General features: G+C 41.6%; 1 protein-coding gene across 1 annotated transcript in view; it reads left to right on the top strand.

Annotated features, from left to right (window-relative positions):
* vps39 (VPS39 subunit of HOPS complex) overlaps positions 1-15,613 on the top strand; it is a 79,097-nt gene extending 63,484 nt beyond the window's left edge. The window contains exons 20-25 of the mRNA XM_067991174.1: positions 2,208-2,310; positions 3,696-3,741; positions 4,284-4,433; positions 6,602-6,736; positions 8,933-9,024; positions 10,474-15,613. Coding sequence (XP_067847275.1) covers positions 2,208-2,310; positions 3,696-3,741; positions 4,284-4,433; positions 6,602-6,736; positions 8,933-9,024; positions 10,474-10,555 — 608 coding nt within the window. The 3' untranslated portion in view covers positions 10,556-15,613. The remainder of the gene's footprint in view (positions 1-2,207; positions 2,311-3,695; positions 3,742-4,283; positions 4,434-6,601; positions 6,737-8,932; positions 9,025-10,473) is intronic.

Raw genomic sequence — 15,613 nt, 5'->3', positions numbered from 1 at the left:
ATGAATGTAATCTGTGAAAATTATGAACTGTTAATCCATCCAGGAGCAACTGTTCCCATATAATTTTAAAAAGAATTGAGTTTGGAGAAAAATGGTAAAGGTTCATGTCAAGCGCTGCAGTCTAAAGGCCTTTTACTAGTTCGAACCTGTGTTCCATTGTCGTACTTTCGCTATTTGTTTGGAAATGATACTGGCCCGTTCACCAACAAAAGAATTGTCTTCTGCTGCAGTCTCCAGCCTTTTAAAATCCAAGCTTAATGTTACCTAATAACCACTTCCTGATCTTACTTTATCTCTGTTACCCCTTTCAACTTTCACTATGCTTAAATTTGTTTTTGTATAGGCTGCACTGCAGATTGCGTTAATCTAGGTTTGAGTTTATACAGGCACTGGTAGGCTGCATCCTGTACATCATAATGGCCCAGAAATTGTTGCCAAAATAACGGTGAGTTATTATTTATGTGCAAATGCTACAGCAAATTCAGGCAAGGGCAGATGCTAGATTAAACGCAGAAATCCAAAAGTTGCTGTCGGAGATGTGCCACTCCACCGTTAGCTTCATGAAAACGGCAACTTGCTGTCTGCCTCACCATTGAACGGTGTGAAGTTGCTGTATTTGCGCGGTAGATACAAACTAAACTCGCCACAGAAAGTTAAGTCAAGTCATTTCAAGTCGAAGTACCCTTTTAATGACGTCTTAAGTGTTAATTACCGCCAATTAACCTCTCTGGCACTGAAAATTAACTGTTAGTGTGGAGTCTCATTCCTTCAGCTTTTAATTGTTGGAGATTTTTTTTAAAATTAAATTAATTTTTTTAATTTTCCATTTTTTTCTCTTAGTCCAGTCTTTTTTCCCCCTCTCTTTATTTCTTTTTCTGTACCTGATTGACATTAAATTCTCCCACTCTAACTTACACTTCCTTCTCAGTCCTTGTGCTGTTAATTTCCCAATCCTTCAATCTGATTGGTTAAGGAGATACCCAGTTGCTTGCCCTGTTCACTCAAGTCCCAGATGCCCTATAGGGGGCGCCGCGCCGTCGCCATCTCCCACTTTTGACAACTTGCAGCACAAAATATCATCGAGATTAAACAGATAAGGGCAAGTCTAACTAATGGCCGGCGCTGTTCGTTGCCCTGCTGCAGCAAATTCTGGGCCAATGAATTTTGGGTTTATACAGGCACTGTTGGGCTACACGCTGTACAATATTATCATAGGTTTGGGTTTATACAAGCACGTGTAGGAGGCAGTCTCCAACATTAATCTAGGTTTTGGTTAAAATAAGAGACTTGGTGATAACTTGTACATATATTAGTAAAATTCTTACATCAGTACACACCTCCTGTCTATAAAACCTTATTTACCACGTTCTTGTCACGTTTTCCATTATAACTTCCTATTTCCACATTTATTACAGTAACTACCTATGTAAACTTGTCATGTTGTATCCTCCCACCAGTGGTAGTGCTGCAGCACGTCAATTTTGAGCTTCCTAGCTCCTCAGACTGAACTGTAGAGAAACTACTTTGTTGCAACCAACTCTACTTCTACGCTTACCAAATTGCCATTGAGTTTATCAATTTAACTATAAATGATATAAAAAGTTATTACATCAGGACAGAACTGAATTATGTATAGACACCCTGGCCCAATTATCCCCTGCTTTCTAATCCCACTTCACCTGAAGGCTGTACTTAGTCTTGGCTCCCTGTGTACAGTGCAGCAGGAGATCAACGAATATATTTTTTTTTAAAATGGATATTCCTCTCATATCTTTTAGCATTGTTTCAGCACTCCTAGACAGTTGATCAGAAAAAAAACTTGTCTGATTAGTGATCCTTGTCTAGCCACCAAATTCTCTCTCTCCCTAATCTATTATTAATACTACTCTGGTTATTGCTCTTCTGAATTGTCGTCTTTAATTCCTTCTGAGCATTAAATGCGTTGTCCTACAAGGTCGTCCTCCTTCCTACTGTGTATCAAAACTCACTGCACCATCTCCTGCTCTGAATTCGTTCTTTCCATGGGCCTTCTGTTCCTGAAATCTAAACTTGGCATTGACCAATCACTACTTTATGATTTATCTCATCTTTTCTCTCCAACTGTGACTATTTCATTCACTCTGCACCTTGGCCTTCACTTTGGGCCCCTCGGTGGGGAAAAGAAGGGTGAAAGTCCATGATGAATCCTATTTCTGGTTGTATTTCAGGTTTGCTGGAGGAGCGAGCATTGCTAATGGGTCAGATGGGTCTACATGAACAAGCCCTTTTTATTTATGTTCACATACTGAAGAATATTAAAATGGCAGAGGAGTAAGTATACCACATCCCATATTGGGAGCCCTGGCATCAATAGTTAAAGTTACTGGGTTTTAATTAATGTGATCTGGTTTTAAGAGTTAGAATTCTGGATCCTTTTAATTATATAAGTAGTGGGCCTGCAGTACTGGGGTTCATGGGCTCAAATCCAACAACCACTAATGAATGAGCTTGGCTACTCTTGGTTCTCCAACGAGTGAGAGCAGGATGGGCTCATCGTCTCAGCTCGTACGTTTGTGCATGTGTGCGGGTCCGACTGCTGAGACTTTTGGTGGGTGGTGGGGGGGGGAAGAGAGGAAATTTCCACTTGTTCTGTGCCCAGATTCCAGCCCAATCCGGGCAGAATCGGCCGAAGCAGCGTAAAAGATCTGGGAATTTAAAACGTAGGCGAGTTACGCCCAAAACCACCTCCGTTCGTGTTTTCCACGATCTTTTTACACTGGTTCAAGATTCAGTTTGCCCGAATCAGGCCCAGCCTGAAAACTGGCTGCATCCCCAAGTTAAAATTGTGTGATACCGCCGATTGCGCTGGTTGGGGAAGGCTCTTCAAATTGTGCTCGTTTTCTTAGGCGCACAGGCTCTAGTAGGCACGTTTTAAAGTTTTTTCATATCAAAAAATATTTAATTTACTAGGAAACTGATTAGTGTCCACCATGAAAGTATTAAATGGTTCAGTATAGTTTTTTAAAGTCATTATCAGTAATTTTAAATGAGATTACTCACAGTTAGAGGACTGGACACTCTTATGCTTATTTTTGGTGATAAACCCTTTTTCAGCTGTATTAATGAAGCTGCACCAGGTTACCACTATTAAGTACATCAGGAATACTTTTCAATGGAAAGAAACAGAAAAGAAACGATTATGTCCGATTACACTGGTTCATGGAAGGTTTTACATTCGTGATTATGCAAATGAATTTTAGCAGAAACTTGAAGCGTAACCTAACCACGTTCTGGGCGTAATTTCCCGATTGCACCCAAAGTGGAAACTCTACCCCTTGGTGTCTAGACTTGCACACAAAAACTAGTAGCTTGAGGTCCCAGAGGACTGCTGGCAACTCTTGACCTGTACCCCATCAACAGTCAGAGCCTTCTGGAGAGGAGAATTGGGGGCCAGAGGGGAGAGCTCCTACTTTCTCAGGAGTCTATTTAAACTTTCACCTCCACATGTGCAGTGTAAGGTACTAGCAATGAAGATGTAGAACACCGCCTGTTGGATCGATTTCTCACTAATCCCGCCAAATTCAATGTAGCTTTGACCACTTCAGAAAATTGCTTTTGAGCTAAGTTCCCTTGCTCGTACCCTTATCAAAGCCGATTGTACTAGACTTGGTTTAAGTCTGTTGATTTTAACGTGAGCCTGTTCTATCTGATTTCAGGTACTGCCACAAACATTATGACTGGAACAGGGATGGCAACAAAGATGTGAGTACACACAGTGCTAACCCTCCCCCTGTGCAAAACATTGTACAGTTCCTTGTCCTGATGCTATGTGGAGCACGGAAAGCAGGGATTACTGTTTTAAACTGTAGAGGACAGCCTTGTAGCACTTACTCGCCAACACTTGCCATGCAGAAGCTGCGTAGAATAATAACTCAGGGATGGGGCAGAGACTAGCCATGACAGTTGGAAAATGATCAGTTTAGCTGTCGACTGCTGCACTCTGAGCTGAGCGGAGGAGAGGGGGATGCTCCTCGTAGGATTGGGACAAGTGGACAAACAGTGGTCAGAACTGTTGTATCAGCAGATGGTGAGCATGGCACTAGTACATTTGTTGACATGGAGCAGCAGCATTTCATGTACTTATATATAGTACTAGCTTGTCACGTGGCTGGTTAAGTCAATCATATGTTTATTAAAACCTGTCAATTAACTGTTTAAAATAATTTTTGTGTTTTAAATAAGTTTGCTGTTTAATCTAGTTCATATTCACAGAAGATTAAAAGCAATGTCTTTGTTTCATTTAGGTGTACCTTTCTCTACTACGTATGTACCTGTCGCCACCCGACATTCACTGTGTGGGACCAATCCGGATGGAGATACCAGAGCCACAGGCAAACCTGCATGCTGCACTGCAAGTACTAGAGCTCCACCACAGCAAACTGGACACCACAAAGGTACTTACTGTCAGTGTTGTACCTGGACAGGCAGAGCTGTGCATGTCAGAAAGCCCAAATCTGGAACTAGCAGCACCAATTCTTTAGGCTTCATCAGCAAGACCCAAAGTACTGGATAATAAAATTATTGCACTGAAGCACGAGAGATCCTTGTCTGACATTGAATTTGACATATGAGGCAACCTAGGAATGACAGGTGACCTGTTTTTGGAATGTTCAAACCTATAATAAGGGAGCAAAATTTCTATTATACTACCTCACTTTAGTAAGCCCAAAAACACGCACGCGCACACACACGCATATATGTATGCACACACTCATTTTATATATACACACCTACATATATGCGTGCTCACGCCTTTACAATGTGTACAGATCAGCTGAACTGCATCCATGTCCCTTTTTTGTTGGACTACTTGTTTTTTGTGATGCTTGTTTAATTAGGATACTGCGACTCCAACGTTTTCAGAAATTAGCTGCAAATGGTTAAATTATGTGCGGCCAACGTTCAGTTGTGGAGTTTTGTAGTTCTTGACTTCCTCACGTACAAGTTTGTAATTAATTCACCCTTTGGGCAGTGGGGCACCAAATAGAATTTCACCACTTAAAGTGAAACAAAAACAGATACTGGTGGTGGAAAATTTATTTCTACAATAAGAAAATAAAACCAGCTAAGAGTGATGACAGCAAAAGTTTAGTTATGCATCACCTTTCATGTAGTAAATGGCCCAAGGTACTTAACAGAGAAGAAACAGGATGCCAAACATAATGGGAGATGAGTTAAGATGGGTCGATTTTGAGAAAACTTTTGAAGGTGGAGAGAGGGAGGTAGGAGGTTAAAGACTATTCAAGCTCAACTGTTGTACTCAAATTCTCCTATTATAGCAGTCAGCTGCATTTTAAACACATCTAATGTTTTTGTTCCACTCCTTTGACTGTAACTCTGTTCCAAACATGTATCACACTGAGCAAAGAAGTTCTCTGATAATCTAATTTAACTTTACTTTTTACTAAATTAAATTTATGTTCTCTCTTTATATTTTCCTGACTTTTAAGTGATAATTTGAGTTTACCTTCTCTATACAATTTAGTATTTTGTAGGTCCCCTGCTTACCCACCATGTCTCTACATTGTAGAGCTTAAGTTCCTCTAATGTTTCTTCCCCTATACACTTGGGATTAGCCTTGTTGCTTCTCTCTGCACCCTCCCCAATGTGAGTAAGTGGTATGGTGACTAAAACTGGACCCAGTTCTCCAAATCTTTAATGTCATTTCTGTGGCTGTATTCTGGTTTCTGCCTATGTGCATTAGCATCCCATGAGTTGCATCACTACATTATCTAGATGTTGAAAGTGACCAATGTACTATTACACCTTTTTATAGTTCCTTTTTAAGTCTATTTATGTTAACAAGAATGAATATGTTGATAAGATGTACACTTGCCAAGTTTAAATGGATCTAAATTTTTATTCAGAAAAAAAGTACACATGTACAGTTTTGATGAATGGCACAAGAGTACATCCAATATCGATACGGTTGTGCAAATGCAGGGAACTGTCATTTTTTTGGGGGCAGGATTAAGATCATTTGTTGACAGTCCTTGGGATTCAACTGGGTCAGAGAGGGGAATATCAAGGGTAATTGGAGTTCAGGTCAAGCAAGGCTACGTCATTGCTCTTTTTTAAGTGCTGATGCATTTTTAAAAATTCGGATAATTTGCAGATTAATGGTGTACTTTGTATGCACAACAGAAGCTACTAACAGTGCCTAATTACCATAAGACCACCACATATTAACCCTCAAATCATTGCCCCCTCAAGGGAATTTCACTCATCCATCTGGCCATTCTTCACGTGAGCCTGGCCAATGGGTGTCATCACCCAGTTCAATTATCGAGGGTCTCACAGCTGAGCCCAATCCTGTTCTTATCCAAGTGCTTTCCAGCCCGGGCCAATATTCACAAAGCACCTAAAGTAAGCCTTGAAGGTCTTTATGACCGCTTTCACTGCCAGTGGTTCCGATGACCATATAGATGTTGCTACATACTGGGAGGAGTATTACACCATTGTAAAACAATGGGTTGGGTTAGATTCACAGAGCAGTAATTTCACTTTGTTCATAGGCAGGTGTGTTTTGCCGCTTCTTGTAATTTAAAAAAAATTTCCATAGACTTTGAATCTGCTTCCTGCCAACACGCAAATCCGGGAGATCCGAGTATTTCTGGAGAATGTTCTTGAAGGAAATGCTCAGAGACGGCGCTGCAATCAAGTTCTGAAAAGTCTCCTTCATGCAGAGTTCCTTCGTGTAAGTCAATTATCTTACACTAAGACCTAAAGGTTAAAAGCATTGGTTCCGGATAAACATGTGTAATCCAAGCATAGAATCCCATTCCCTCTTATTGTATAGAATCCCAACGAGAAGAACGAGTCCCATTGCTGCTGTTGTATCGATATCCAGTGGACTAAGCTACATCTTGTACTTCTGCAATGAGTAGAACCGCAGTGGGTGAAATCACTTCCCATTCAGTCCTACTCTAGCAGAATCTAGAGCACCTTCGATGAACTAGTGGGTAAATGTTCTGCTCAGTGTAGCACTAAGTCAGGAGGTGCCATGTTGTGCTGCTTCATAGAGGCCAGGCGCTCCCCACCAGGTGAAGGAGGAGAAAGCATTTATAGTCCTACTGCAGGGGCCACTGGTGCTCACTTCCAGATAACCCATTATATGGTCTCTAGTGGGAACTGACTGTTACAGTGGGCAAATCACTGGCTTTTCACCTCTGGGTCTTGGGTTCAAATTCAGAACAGACTGATGAGAGGACAGTCTCCTCTAGCTGTAAGCTCTTACGAGAAATGATTTTGGGCATAGGCCCATATCAAACAAATGCCCCTAATTTGGCAATCTTGCCAGAGATGCTGCAGGATAGCTTGTTTGGGAAATGGGACAAAATGTCACATTGAAGTAATAGGAGATGCTCTTCAGGTTGGAACCATTAGGGTAGGGTAGACGGAGCTTTACTCTGCATTCACCCATGCTATCCTTGACCTTGAAGTGCTTAGTGCTGATACAGTTGCCGAAAATGAAAAGTGCATTGAGCAGGGTAGATAAAGAGGAACCAGTGGATGTAGTAAATTTGGATTTTCAAAAGTCATTCGATAAGGTGCCACATAAAAGATTATTACACAAGATAAGGGCTCATGGGGTTCGGGGTAATATATTAGCATGGATAGAGGATTGGTTATCAGACAGAAAGCAGAGAGTAGGGATAAACGGGTAATTTTCAAGTTGGCAGGATGTAACTAGTGGGATATCGCAAGGATCGACGCTTGGGCCTCAGCTATTTACAATCTATATTAATGACTTAGATGAAGGGACTGATTGTAATGTATCGAAGTTTGCTGATGATACAAAGCTAGGTGGGAAAGTAAGCTGTGAGGAAGACACAAAGAATCTGCAAATGGATGTAGACAGGTTAAGTGAGTGGGCAAGAAGATGGCAGATGGAGTGTAATGTGAGGTTATTCACCTTGGTTGGAAGAATAGAAAAACAGAATTGTTTAAAAAATATTGGTGTCCAGTGAGATTTGGGTGCTCTCGTACAAGAAGCACAAAAAGTTAGCATGCAGGTACGGCAAGCAATTAGGAAAGCAAATGGCATGTTGGCCTTTATTGCAAGGGGGTTGGAGTATAAGAGCAAGGAAGTCTTACTACAATTGTACAGGACTTTGGTGAGACCTCACCCTGGAGTACTGTGTACAGTTTTGGTCTCCTTATCTAAGGAAGGATATACTTGCCTTGGAGGCAGTGTAACAAAGGTTCACTGGATTGATTCCTGAGATGAGAGGGTTGTCCTATGAGGAGATCGAGTAGAATGGACCTATATTCTCTGGAGTTTAGAAGAATGAGAGATAATCTCATGGAAATATATAAAATTCTTAGATGGCTTGACCGGGTAGATGCGGAGAGGCTGTTTCCACTGGCTGGAGATTCTAGAACTAGGGGGCATAGTCTCAGGATAAGATGGGGGTGATTTAGGACTGAGATGAGGAGGAATTTCTTCACTCAGAGGATTGTGAATCTTAGGAATTCTCTACTCCAGAGGGCTGTGGATGCTCGGTTGTTGAGTATATTCAAGGCTGAGATCGATAGATTTTTGGACTCTTAAAGGAATCTAGGGATATGGGGATCAGGCTGGAAAGTGGAGTTGAGGTTGAAGATCAGCCATGATCTCATTAAATGGCGGAGCAGTCTCAAGGTGCCATACGGCCTACTCCTGCTCCTATTTCATATATTCTTATGAATAGCATTAAAAGAGATTATCTGGTTATTAATCTCATTGCTGTTTGTGGGACCTTGCTCTGCGCAAAATGGCTGCTGCATTTAGCTACATTGCAGCAGTGACTACACTTCAAAAGTACTTCATTGGCTATGATGCACTTTGGGGCGTCCTGTGGTTGTGAAAGGCGCTACATAAATGTAAGTTCTATTCTTTCTTATCTGACAGATCCAGGAGCAGAGGATTTACCATCAAGAGGTGAAATGCATCATAACTGAGGAGAAAATCTGCCGAGTCTGCAAGAAGAAAATTGGAAACAGGTTCGACCACTAAATGTTTTCCCCCTGTTACAAATAATTACCTATTGAAATCTGACTGTTATTAACTCCTAGGCAATAAGTGGTGCCTGGTGTCACTAGGTTTTCACCAAAAGATAATAGATTTTTTACTGTATCCATTTGATCTGTGAATAACACCCAGCAGTAGTACTATAGATTTTCACCTTCAAATGGGAGTTGTGTCCATAGAGAGCCATTTTAGCTGTATAACATTAGGGGTGAAGCCACAGGTCTGTCAGTGGGAAAAGTAACCAGGGATGACGAATTAAGAGTATTGCACAAGAAGTTTACTGCACTTGATTTTAGGGTCCAAATGCACTGTTCTGCATGCACCTTTCTACGTCCCCACTTTGTCGAAATCCAAACTCATTGCACAGTCTCCTGCCCCTACTCATTCTTTCCAGGACCGTCACACGGTGGAACTCTTCCCTTCCTCATACAATCTTCAGGTTTACTTTCATGATTACGAATAGCATGTTGCTTTAGGTGTGATTTCTGCTACAGCGTATTAGCCCCAATGTGCTAAGTAAGTCTGGTGACGGTTCTGCTTGCTGCATTGCTTCCCCGCAGAGGGAAAGGAGGAAGTATGGACTGAACTTTGGGAGCACAGCTGCTTGGTTGCCCTATTGGTTTGGGGATATGTGTAGCAGAGAGAGAGTTTTTTTTATGTTGAGAAGATTAACAATTTAGGTCTGTTATATGTGACAAATATTGAAGAAAGCTGAGGCTTTAGCTGACTGTAACCTTCTGTTTTGTTATTGCCCGTCAGACCATTGGGCGGTTATACTGCTCAAGTGTTGCCCTTTCCACCAGAAGAACCTTTTTGATTTCTTTGACCCAATTAACCACTGCCTTGGATTGGCATAATGCGATGAGAGCGCAGTGGGTTATTGCAGTGAAACACCAGCAGCAGGCAGCACAGAGTGGTGGGCTTGTGCCTTTTAATTCTTTGATACACTTACTTCCCAATCTCAATCATATTGTGCAGAGTCCAAGGGTCACCCCTATGGGAGGCAGGGTTACTTTAGGCTGCTGTTGCATACCAATTAGTAACTGTGAAGGATCAACATTGGTGGAGGTCTAGTAGCAGATTACGTGCCCACTCAGTGCCTGGGGCTGGGGCACCAGCAAAGAGGAAGGTGAGAAAATGATATGGTGACGGGGTGAAAAAAAAATGGAAACCAAAGTTTATTTGTATTGTACGCACAAACATCAAAATAACAAGTACCAGGTTGGTCCACGCATCTGCTGATGGATTGAACATTTCAAATTTGTCTTCCAGATTTCAGTTTATACCCCTGCCCCTAATTCAGAGAATGAATGTGCCTTGCATTCCACACACAAGTTGCTCTTGTACCTACTTGTGATATTTTTAAAATGTTTATTCTCCCCTTCAGACTGAGGATACTTATATTGCTTCTCCTCCTGCAGTGCTTTTGCTCGTTACCCCAATGGCGTTGTGGTCCATTATTTCTGCTGCAAAGACCGTAGTGTTTGTCCCACAGAGACGTGAGTGTGCCAAAGCAATCAGGATGCAAGATTTTTTTTTGTTCTCAAGATGGACATATGGATAAGATGGACATTCAGATAAGTGGCCTGCCTTTCACCGTTGGAGGATGAGTTAGAAGGGCAGATGGTATGCACTATCTGTGCTATCGGCATTGATAGCTACATTAATAATTGTGTATAGATACTATTACTGGCATGTCGGCTTTCTGCTTACATTGGGGATTTAGTGTAAAACTGGAAGCTGTTTCCTGTGTACAGTTGTATATTTGACTTTTGCCACTTTATGAAAGACAGTTGCACTACATAATAGCACATCCCCAGAATCTGAAAGCACTCTGCCACAGTATTTTCAGTTAAAAAGCTGTTGGCCTTTGAGCCTCACCAGAGATTAAATTCCTTGTAAAGTGATATGACATTTTGAGGGTTGTTCTCCTTTAAGTCTTAGCTCAAGCCCTCTATTCATAGCATTAACTGGTTTGTAGCTCCTAAGTTTTATTTCCACATCCCGTTTGCTGTGAGTGCTGTGTGCCTTGTTCTAACATGCAAAAAATACTAAACTCCCAAAGCAGTGTTTTGTACAGAAGTGACATGTGTTCACTACTGGTCTCGGGCACCATCCCACACTATACCCTCTGGTTTATCACAGTGTTGAAGCTATAAAACAATTGGTGATCGTTCTGTTTGGGATCGTGAATCCATAAATGTTAACAATGTTGGGTGTACCTTGACACTTTTTGCCTTAGAATATGCTTAGAAGCCCAACGTTTGAATTGCAAAACATTTTCTTGTACACCATGCCACTTTGTATTTTTTTTTACTTTTAAATCCCACTTAGCAAAGCATCTTTTAATAAAAGTACAGAACTATTCCCCACCTGTTCTCAGGTGGGACAACAATTGTAATGCTGCAGTTGTTTTGGTTCCCCACCCCCAGCTAGAGGAAGAAAAGAAAATCATCCAGAGTTCTTGCTCCTGATCGCTATCCAGTATCTGAGGTGGAAAGTGCAAATGTGTAGATGTTGGGTAAGGACAGGACCAAGCTCAGCTGTGATGTCCCCCCCCACCCCCACCCCGCACCCACCCCTGTAGCAGAGGGCTGTGGTACCATTGGAGTCATAGCCCAGTCACAGTACTTTCAGGAGAAGGAAGAGAAAAAAAATAAAGGTACACAAATGTTATGGTTTTGGTTATAGTGGTGACCAAAAAGGTGGATTTTAAACAGAGTGCTCCAAATGAATGGGGATGTTTTTTGTGTGTGTAGCTGATTGCAATGGAAGAAGTCTGGTTATAGAATTGAACTTGTCCCAATGTATATCCTGTGGGGTACTAAACACCGAGGTTGAATTTTAATTTTTAACAGGTGGCCAGATTTTGGCAGTGGATTTATATTTTTTGCCAAATTTTCCTTTCTTCTCGAGAGGTAGGTTTTTAAATAGTCTTTCTGCATCCCCTCCCCCCACCTCCCCAGGGCATCTATTGCAATGAAAAGAATGCAGTGCAATGAAGTGTGATGGGATTGATTGATGATTGCATGCGTGTGATGAGCTGGGGTACAGCAAGCTCAGACATACAGATTGATTCTTTGCTTTCCAACAGCATTCAAAGAGCAAGATGTGGAAGCAAAGGTTGAAGACCAGAAAATGGGGGTTGGGAAGCTTTCAGGTCCATTTTGCTAATGCTTCTTGTAAGGATCTGTCTAGCAAAACCTAGAGGATACAAAACGTCCCCAATATTTTGCACGTCAGTCTCGCAACGCTCAGCTCTGCATTGATGCTAAGTTTAGAATGAAGTCCAGATGACCTTACTGGGATGTTGCATTTCAAGTAGGAGACTCCCAATTTAAGAGTATCCCTGATTGAACTTAGACCCAACTTCCCCTGCAGGGCAAGTCTCCACAGGGTTATCGGGTGGAAAATGAGCAGGTTGAGGGGAGGTGGATTTCTCATTCTACTCAATCACATCTTCTGGTGAGTCAACCCAGGACCAAAACTGACCATAAATCTGAGCCATTGTCTGGAAGTTGGAATGCGCATCCACTTGAATGGAGTTGATAACTGGAAGAAAGGGAATGATTTGGAGGTATAAAGTAAGGAAGCAATCATGAAAAAATTATTTTTAAAAACCAGCTTGTTCGAATGGTACAACAGATGACGACATCACACTATAACAGTATTCCATTAAACACCGAAGGAAGACGGTCGAATCAACCACGCCGATTAGGCACCAAGCAGCTTTTAATTTAAAAATGACTTGAAGAATGTGACAGCTCAGTGTTGCTTTCTGTGGTATGGATTGAGTTTGAATCTCCCAGTGATCATGTTTAAATATGATTAATTTCCCTTGCTCCATATTTTATACTTAAGGCTGCCCCAAGTAAACTTGTGAATGAACGGTTTTTATTAACCATTCAGAAGGGAGACTCAATGGCCTAGTGGAATTCAGCTCAGAGAGTTTTGATATGGACTTCCTTTTTCTGCTGCCTGTAATGATTTTGAAAATGATAGTCTCAATTCAGTTCTACATACGCGCAGGGCCACAGCAAAAAACTGCCACAATTTGGTACAAGTTGACATTTGATTATTTGGAAAAGTCCAATAGAGCATTTATATCGGACAAAACAAAGTAGATTTGTGGGTAGAGGGTGTGCATTTGTTTTCCTGGGAGTGTTTGTACATTACTGTAACCATTAGCAGCCTTAGGTCTGCTGCATCTGTGTTTTTACAGCAATAATAGAGACTGGCTAGCATTAATGCCTGATAATCTGAAGATAAATCTGGCTCCCTACAATTTGTGCTCCTTCCCGCCCCCAAATCTGTCTGAAGACTGAGATAAAGTTTAAAAATACAGGTTGTCTCCTGACTTTGTACAGTCTGAAACGGATAAGTCTATTAAATCCTCCTCTGCTTTTCCCCAAAGGATTAAAATTCTTTGCCTTTCCTTGGATTTTCCTCCTTGAGGAATTTTCTGAGCAGCAAGGGTTGGTCATTCAAGGCTACAGATATCTTTATGTTCATGTCTGGTACCGGGACGTGTCATCCTTCCTTCCTTTGTCTCCCCTCCCAATAAAAGCTAGAATAATGAGTTCCCGGACACCCTATCGGAGGGATAACCTCAAGATTTGATTGTTGTATTTACCAAGCCTTGAAATCCCACAATAACTTTGTGGGAGACCACAGATCAATTAGCTGGTCTCAGATAAAGCAACTGTCCTTGGTCCCTCTGAGCTAGGGAGGGTAAAAATCAGTCCGCAGTCCAGGTATGGGAACACAGGGCAGCCCCGTAGCCAAATACTCTACCAACAGATATAGTTTAGGTTCACATATGAAGAGTGTCTCCGTTGTCTCGATACTGGAGAACTGCTGGCATCTGTGGAACTGTACCACTGCATCAGTCAGTGCCTTCAGAGGACGATGAGAGTAAACTAGAAGGTGATTAAAGTACTTGCAAGCCACGATTTATTCTTATTTCATTGGAAGTTGCGAACATTGCCAGAATTGTGCTTCTCTCCCAGTTCCTCCAGTGAGCAGCTGTTGATTAGTCAAGTTCTTCCAACAGCATTTCTCAATGAATGTAGCACTGGAGGTTGAAGTGTGAAGAGGGAGAGAGATCGCTCCCTTGAGGCGGTTTATTTTGCTGTTTAACTTGCAAGTAGCTCAAGGCAGCTGTGGCTGTCGACAGGCATGAGCGATATTGAGCGACTTGAACCTAGAATCTTCTGATTCGGCGGGGAGTTTGCTATACTTACTGAAGAGCATAGTGAGTATCGCAACGTACTGGTGACATAACTCACATGGCAGCAGATATTTTAAGCACTGAAGTGCCTCAATAGGGGGAGAAAACGATTGGCATCAACTGCCATCATCATACCTCTAGATAGTCCCATCTACTGCATGCCTTTCTGATCCTCTCCCTCATTGGAAGGGATTAGCATGGAGACCTTGGGGAACAGGACAGGAAGGGAAAATACTGTAAATATTAACAACAAATGCTGTTCAGTTATTTTTGGAAGAACAGACACTGGTTCCGTAATACAGTTTGTACTTCTCTCCTCGCCCCAAAATGGAAGTTCTAAGTTTGATAGTACTATGCCACACTTAACTCCTGGTCATTGAAAAGCTTGTGCACTTTCTAGTCTTTTTAAAAAAAAATTAAACTTGAGAACGTTTGCTTGACAGGGATTCCGATGACTGCTGTATTATTGGTGTTCATCTTGAATGTTTCTGTATAATTTAAACTATGTTTGTATGTGTTTGTATAAACGTAAATAATTTTTTCTGTTCTATTTTCCTTGACTCGTGCTGCTTTACTGAAGAGAAATGCAAAATGAACTGGTAAAGAATGTGTGTAACTCTGCAATTTGGTTTGCTTAAAAGTGCATTTCTGGAGAGTGGTGGTGTGTGCACTTTAAGGGAATTCCCAGTTAAAAGTACTTGGGTTCCTGTTCTAGGCTGAGTTAGGTCCTCTCATCCTAAGCAGGAATAAGGATGCATCGTTTGGCTACAATGTTCCTGGCTGAGGGAGCGGAAAGTCAGCCTTATCGCTACCCATTGACCTCCGACTGGAAAGTGCGCATGTGTGTGGATGTCGGGTGAATACATGATGAGATTCAGCTGGATGCCTTCCATAGTCAAATAGCTTGTAAACACTCATTGTCTAGGCTCACACGTTAAGAAAGGCCACTTGAGTGAAGTATCAGGAGGGCTGCCACTGCTCGTGGAGCTGTATGCCCAGGAAGAGTCTGCACCTTCAGGAGAAGAGGCCAAAAAAATATTTGGGTATTGGGAATTAATGCAATGTATGGAGAATGAGTCTTTGTTTTCCCTCTTTATTTTCTGTTTATTGAAGAGAAATATTTATGTTGAACATTCTCTGCTCTGTAAGAAATGTGGGGCGGGATTGACTTTTACAAAAAACTTTAACTGCAACTAATGGTTCATTTTTGCTGCATTCCACAGCTTTGTATCACAGAATTCCCATATTTTCAGCTAACCTGCTTGTTGAGAGGTTGCTTGCTAGCCATGTTACAATTCTTTAATAAAGATACAAAATGGTGGTGTACAGCA

Source organism: Heptranchias perlo, chromosome 10 (assembly GCF_035084215.1).
Source record: "Heptranchias perlo isolate sHepPer1 chromosome 10, sHepPer1.hap1, whole genome shotgun sequence".
Lineage (NCBI taxonomy): Eukaryota > Metazoa > Chordata > Chondrichthyes > Hexanchiformes > Hexanchidae > Heptranchias > Heptranchias perlo.
This window is presented reverse-complemented; position numbering and strand designations above follow the sequence as displayed.